The sequence below is a fragment of the Berghia stephanieae genome, chromosome 15 (assembly GCF_034508935.2).
Source record: "Berghia stephanieae isolate SIO BIC M18660-M18661 chromosome 15, UCSD_Bste_1.3, whole genome shotgun sequence".
NCBI classification, from domain to species: Eukaryota; Metazoa; Mollusca; class Gastropoda; order Nudibranchia; family Aeolidiidae; genus Berghia; species Berghia stephanieae.
This window is the reverse complement of record NC_088374.1, coordinates 25,405,644-25,413,388: the sequence shown is the minus strand read 5'-3', so window position 1 is coordinate 25,413,388 and position 7,745 is coordinate 25,405,644. Positions and strand designations below refer to the sequence as shown.

The 7,745-nt window shown below is 35.9% G+C and overlaps 1 protein-coding gene across 1 annotated transcript in view; it reads left to right on the top strand.

The window, feature by feature from the left end:
* Window positions 1-318: 318 nt before the first annotated feature.
* The window catches only part of LOC144960437 (uncharacterized), a gene marked incomplete at its 3' end in the record, with an annotated part of 44,145 nt that continues 36,718 nt past the window's right edge, over window positions 319-7,745 (top strand). Inside the window, exons 1-2 of the mRNA XM_078893519.1 lie at window positions 319-696; window positions 5,813-6,614. Of these exons, the coding sequence (XP_078749645.1) occupies window positions 6,119-6,614 (496 nt within the window). The remainder of the gene's footprint in view (window positions 697-5,812; window positions 6,615-7,745) is intronic.

Sequence of the window (7,745 nt, the reverse complement as noted above, 5' to 3'; positions counted from 1 at the left end):
CTAGACTAATCACATGACTCCCATGGGCCAATCGACTTCTATCGTCGTGAACTCCATCATTCTGATTAGACGAGTCTAATATTGATTCTCAAAAGGGGGTTGAAGGGTACTTCAAAATTATCTAGTTTGTTATTATGTAATTTTTATGGGAAGAATTTGATTCTCTCGTCGTTTTAAGCTATACTAACTTCATTTTATGACTAATTCTCAATCTAGTTAAGTGAAACACTGTTTTTTTCGATACTTCTGACATTTTTTTTGACTGACATCCCTGTCCGAATTCCTTTTTACCTGAGGCTTTAGGCTTTGCGAAACTTCGTCTTCTTCGTGTATGTTTTGGTAAGCAAGTTCGCCCGACTTGAGCACGCATGGTGTGTGTGTGTGTACCAAGGCGTTAACAATAGAAAAGAAAATATGTTGGAAGAAGTGGTTTTCATTCTGCCATGAATACGTTTGAAATGTCAGGTACACATTGGATTACAACAAATTCATAACTTGAACATTTTACTGGATTATTATTATTATTCCCTTTTATTAATAAGTATTTCAGTGTGTGTGAAAGTGGGAGTGTTATATTATGCGACGCTCATTGGATAAATTTGTGGCGAAGAAAATGTGTTGACTGCTAGATTATCGTTGAGGGTTGAGACACAGAGTAAGAAGAGTGCCCTAGTATTTGAATTGAACAAGTCAAAGGTAAAAACTGGATAGGGAGATGTTTTTGTATCTTGTCTCTCTCGTGTCTAATGTCTAAAGTCTTGACTTGCACTGTATAAAGTCCTAGTATATTTTATATTATTTTCGAGGTGGGTCACCCACCTGATATTGAATTTGTAATTGTAACATTCATAATAACATGTTGTTACTTATTGTTATTGTTATCATTTTCAGTATCAGATCCACTCAAGTTATCAGGGTTTGTTTTTTGGGTTTTTTTTTTGTTTTCTTTGGTATTTATTATGATTCTTCCTTGCTGTCTTTGTCTTTTGACTGGGCATTTCCAAATCAACGCATCTCCCCACATTTTATGCCATTATTGAATTGCCATGCTGCGGGAGGCTCTCCGAAAGCTCCTACATCCCCAGTATTCTTGTTCTAGTAGGGGGTTTGGGAGGGGGAAAATTTTTTTATAATGTTCTAGTAGGGAGTTTGGGAGATGGGAGACTTCTTAAATAAACAACAGCAAAAATCCCCCTCCCAAACCCCTTACTAGAACATTATAAAAAACAAAAATAGTACTGGGGATGTAGGAGCTATCGGAAGGCCTCCCCATGCTGCTATTGCTAGACTATGACTGACTATGACTATGCTGTCATGTCCGTGTTGCCTCACCCTCACGCTCGTCCTGTACCTTATTTTTTACCCTCGACAGATGCCTCACTTTCTGAGTTCCGATTCCTGACCTAAAGTGATGATGGCATTTTGCTCGTTTTTTTTGTTTGTTTTGTTTTTTTTTTTTATTTTTATTTTTTTTACTTCTCCGATTTCAGCCAATATTTCGAAGTTGCATTTCTTACAATTTATCAATTTATAGCATAATGAGAGAGAGAGAGAGAGAGAGAGAGAGAGAGAGAGAGAGAGAGAGAGAGAGAGAGAGAGAGAGAGAGAGAGAGAGAGAGAGAGGACGGGTTTGTGTACGAGTGTTGTATATGAGTATGTTTGTAATTCTGTGGATGTGACAAAAAAGAAAAACAGCATTATGAAATCTTGAGGTCAAGTGCTCATCTGAAATTTTTATGCTCCCACCTAGCCTTATTATATAAAAATTGAGCTTTTATATAGCGCAATATCCACTACATGTGCTCAAAGTGCATTTACAAGGGGTCCCTGGCCAACAGCAACATTTAACAAGACATGTCACCTGTTAGGCGATAATATAATTTTTTTCAGACATAGACAACGCTGTTAACGTCCAGGTACTCATTTTACACCTGAGTACGGTGAGAGAATGTGAGTAAAGAGCCTTTTCCAAGGACTCAACTATATGCTGAGCGAAGCTGGAACCCAGGATCTTCCGATCCGCAAGTGAGTATCATACCACATAGCCGTATAGTTATAGCAGTCCTTCAGAGCCATTCAGCCCATGGAACAGGTGTTTATCCCAGTTTCTTATAGCGTGAAATGGACAATTGTAATTGCTTGCTATCCTTGGATGGGATGCTAGTCTATCGCAAAGTACTTTCCGCCTAATCTAACAGACTCAGCTAGCCATTATTCACTGCTGGGTGGTCAGGGGGAGGGGGTCAGAAAAAAACCTTTACTGCACTCAGGATCGATCTTGGTCCCTTTGCGCGTGAAGCGAGTGCTCTACCTATTGAACTATCCGGACCCCCACTTAGCCGTAAACTTAAAGGTACCGCTTTAAATTTAAATATTTAAATGTTATGGAACACTTTCCCCACTGGTGTCAATGTCAGTATCGTATCAAGCTTCTGAGCTATTTTATTGACACCTTTTTAATTTGCCAAACAGATCAGACTTTCATTGGGAAAGTAAGATTCTTCCTTTATGCTTTATGCTTCTTTTGTGTGTGTGTGTGTGTGTGTGTGTGTGGTAGTTAGGACGGTTTGTGTCCTTGTGTTGTTTGTGTATGAGTATGTTTGTATTTCGGTGGATGTCAATGCTTTTTTTCTTTTTGTCACGACCCAAATTATTATTATTATTATTATTATTATTATTATTATTATTATTATTATTATATTATTATTATTATTATTATTATTATTATTATTACTATTATTATTATTATCATTATTATTATTATCATTATTATTATTATTATTATTATTATTATTATTATTATTATTATTATTATTATTATGATTGTATTGGTATTTTCCATTGAATTTGCACACGCATAGACAGACGAACAGCGAATTGCAATATTTGAGTTGTTGGAGAATGAGAGACTGTTGTTGACTGTTATAAGCTGGTCGAGTGTGAAGAACCGTTTCGTTCTGTGTAATCCATTTAGTTCAGAATTCATAGTCCTCACCACAGTTTTATTTGACAAACAAATGAAAGGATGTTCTCTATTGTTGCTTATGGGTTATGAGCCACTGCAATAGATGTGTGTAGTCTGTATAGGTTATTCCAGTTATATGGAAGCCACTAACAAAATTGATCAATGGGAACTAAGGAAATTGAGAACATTTCAAGTAAGGAAGAAAACTATGTTAAGAGTTTATGACTCATTGATTAAAAGTGTAATTGCGTTTGGCTGCACCATATGGTTTGGAGGATGCCGACTTAAAGATAAATCAAAAATTTCAAAATCTATCAAAGAGGCATCAAAAATAATAAACCATCCTCTTGATGGAGTAGAAAGAATTCATGGAAAAGCAATAGAAAGGAAAGCATTCTCAATTACCAACAATAAAAAACATATTTTATACCATGAATTTAGTCTTTTACCATCTGGGAGAAGGTTTTGTCAGATTAAATGTAGAACTAACAAGTATAAATCAACGTTCGTTCCATCAGCAATAAAAATTTTGAATATTTCATATGGTACAGAAAAACCAAAGATTGATTCGTTGACTGATTAACTGATTAATTTATTTAATGTAAGATTAACTGACCAATTGATAATGATGATAATTTTTTGGTGTCGAATTGCCACAATCGTAACAAATTGAAAACGAAATGAATATGTTTATGTTGTGTATATCGCACTTGTGAAAGAAAGAAAGAGACAGAGAGAGAGAGAGAGAGAGAGAGAGAGAGAGAGAGAGAGAGAGAGAGAGAGAGAGAGAGAGAGAGAGAGAGAGAGAGAGAGAGAGAGAAAGAAAATAAGTAGGAGTGAAATATCTGTTCAATCTTAGTTATCGTTTAACATTATAACAAGTGTAACTAAATGACAAATTGCCATATTTATGGACAATACAGATCTATTATTATTATTATTATTATTATTATTATTATTATTATTATTATTATTATTATTATTATTATTATTATTATTATTATTATTATTATTATTATTATTATTAACACAGCTTAATTGAAATGATTTCTGACACAGGCACTGTTCAAATTAGTCTGCCTGCTTGCACTACTGTATTCAATTGGTAGATTGTTGACTTTGTGGGTGACGGTCTATCATGAAATATACTCCTCCTCTGCTTTTCTTTTTTCTTTCTTCTTTCTTTTTTACCCATCTGCAACTGTTGAGCATTGAACCAAATAGATTTTCTGAAGAAAAATAAACACCTCAAATTTATGGCATATAAATATAGCGGTTCGAATGGAATTATAAGCAGGGAGGGTGAGATGACTTCTGATATCAGAATTGCCAAATGTACGCCCAAAAAAGGCATATTTTTATGCTTTTAAAATGAAATGACACTTTTTATCCGCTTTTTGTCGTTATCAAGGTTGTGTGTGTGATTTAAACAATTTTTTCTTCTTGTGGAAACTAGTCTCATTTAAATTGGAAGAAAGCCGAATTTTCATCATCCACTTCCAGCTAGTCTTGTTTTCTGAAACCTAAACCAGATGCTTATTTGGGCAGAAGTAGCCTTTGCCATATTTACTGTGGAGAGGAATCTTCCAATGGCAGAAGTAGCCTTTGCCATATTTACTGTGGAGAGGAATCTTCCAATGGCAGAAGTAGCCTTTGCCATATTTACTGTGGAGAGGAATCTTCCAATGGCAGAAGTAGCCTTTGCCATATTTACTGTGGAGAGGAATCTTCCAATGGTAGAAGTAGCCTTTGCCATATTTAGTGTGGAGAGGAATCTTCCAATGGTAGAAGTAGCCTTTGCCATATTTACTGTGGGGAGGAATCTTCCAATGGCAGAAGTAGCCTTTGCCATATTTAGTGTGGAGAGGAATCTTCCAATGGCAGAAGTAGCCTTTGCCATATTTACTGTGGGGAGGAATCTTCCAATGGCAGATGTAGCCTTTGCCATATTTACTGTGGAGAGGAATCTTCCAATGGCAGAAGTAGCCTTTGCCATATTTACTGTGGAGAGGAATCTTCCAATGGCAGAAGTAGCCTTTGTCATATTTACTGTGGAGAGGAATCTTCCAATGGCAGAAGTAGCCTTTGCCATATTTACTGTGGGGAGGAATCTTCCAATGGCAGATGTAGCCTTTGCCATATTTACTGTGGAGAGGAATCTTCCAATGGCAGAAGTAGCCTTTGCCATATTTACTGTGGGGAGGAATCTTCCAATGGCAGATGTAGCCTTTGTCATATTTAGTGTGGAGAGGAATCTTTCAATGGCTGATGTAGCCTTTGCCATATTTACTGTGGAAGGAATCTTCCAATGGCAGAAGTAGCCTTTGCCATATTTACTGTGGGGAGGAATCTTCCAATGGCAGATGTAGCCTTTGTCATATTTAGTGTGGAGAGGAATCTTTCAATGGGAGAAGTAGCCTTTGCCATATTTACTGTGGAAGGAATCTTCCATTGGCGATTGTGGTGATCTGATATGTTAATTAATAATGCCTTTGTTTTGAACATTTACACCTACCTTTTCATTCAAAAATACATCTTTTTTTTTCAGTTTTAAAGTTTCAAAGTTTATTTAATCTTAGGCTTTCTTCACTGTTTCAATGTTTCATACAATTTGATAAAAACATCCATGAAAGTGAGAAAAAAAAAGAAAGGTAAATGGAACCAAAAAAATAAAATGATACCATTGATAACCACAAAAATACAACTGTAATACCAGTCAAAGTTACAATTTTTCTTCAGTTGGGGTTGGCAGCTCTGCTGATATCCCTTGTACTTAAGGCTGTTTGGTGTGTTTTGATGCCTTGATCGTTCATTCAACATAATTTATGTTTTAATTTTAATCCTCAGGTTTACAACAGTAGCCAACTTTGTCTGGATATTGATACTGAGGACTTGTTGTTCTCACCCTGACCATCTACAGCCCAGCAGTCTTTGACTGGATTATTTGTGATTTGGGAAGAAAATTTTCCATTGGATGCCCTTGAATTCTACCTTGGAAGTTTACACATATTTCTGCTTTCTGAAGGATTAAGTTTAAAAAATAATAATTTTGTATCTTGTCAGTTTTGCAGTGTTTTCTAATAAGGATTAATAGCAAGTTCTGTTTGATGCTCATATTATGCGCTGTCTTGGAATGTGGTGGCTCCATGCTGTATGTTTCGCAGTAAGCGCACATCCCTGGTGAAGCGCTTGTGGAAACTTCGTGTCAACGATGAAGCCGGGAGTACGTCTCAAAACCAAAAGAGTGGTCTTGGACCATTGTCCATTTTACCATCGACGCAAGACCATAACGAGTTTAAGTCTATAACGCAGTCGTTCTTAAAAAGACTAAAGGAGACTCAATTAGAGGCTCTTCTGCAAGCTGTGGAATCCAAAGGAGGGGAAGTTACTCCTTGTATTTCTGTGGCTAAATCTGAGTTGCGTCTGGGGAAGCGAACAGTGCTGCCCCATGTTTTGTGTTGTAAAGTATTCCGATGGCCAAAACTATGTGAAGATTCTACAATGCGAGCATTGCCATGTTGTGACCTTGGCAAAGATGAAAAAGACAAATTTATCTTGTTGTCAGCCAAGGGTGTTACGTCGTCGTCTTCTTCTACAACTTCCAATTTGTGTTGTAACCCTTTTCATTGGAGTCTGGTTGTACAAACTGGTGAGTTTTCGTTTTTCTTTTTACAATATAATATAAGATTATTTTTTTTAGCGCCTTGAACACAATGACGTTGAATAACTTTAGATAATAACGGTCGACGTCTTAATCAATTACATGTAAAATGTTACTCCAATTTCCTTTTATGTGACCTCTTGTCTCAAAACGGTATTATGTCGGGATGGACCAGATGCTGAAAAGTCAAATTATAGTTAAAATAGTCAAAAATATGAAATGTTGGTATTTAGCACAGTAAAATATAATATTCCTTCTCATCTATAAAGCATATAAACTCAACTTAAGCATGATATTTCTGGCTACAAGTTCCATTTTCAGTATCTTAATTATCCTGACTTTTTGCCCTGATTGTTGCATCAGCGTCCGTTACGCATGGAATTGCCCTATTATTGGCTGCAGAAGGGTTTTGACTCTGAAACGTTCTGTGTTAGGTAGTTTGTCCTTTATAATAGAATCATTTTTGTTCATGGCTTTTAACAGAGAGAGATTCTAGCAGCTTAGTAGTAACTGATGCTGCTCAGTCGATTTCCGGTTTGTCTAGTCCTCTGCTATTTTCCCATTACTTCCGATAATTTTATTTTGACTGGTTGAAGGGCATCGTCCATATTATATTATTAGTTAGTTATTTATTATCTTCCCTTTTTTAATATGTTAAAATCGATGTGTATTTCAAGAATGAGGTCGCGGGTGGTTGGATGGGAGCATCACCCTTGAATCATATACCTATGATGTTCGCATGGGTGTACGATCCGATAGTGATGTCGTTTCTTCTTCTCTTTACTAGCCTATCCTGCTTCTTTGGTTTGTGATTGTATTTTTGACAGGGGATTTTTTTTTTTTCTGTAAATCTTCTGCCTGTGTGTTCTTGGTTATTTATAATTTAGCTTATATCTTTAGGTTATGATTTTGATTTACATTTGTACTATTTTTGTTAGATTGCTTGTTTTTTTGTTTCAGCGGTCTCTCATATAACCTCATTTGTGTTGGAAGAGACCTAAAGCAATAAACAAACAAAACAAAAAAAAGAATGAGGTCATTAATGCATTTTCCAGTTTTATCGTTTTATAGTTATAGAGGCATATATCTTTATTTTATTTCTGCTAGAATTAGAATTTA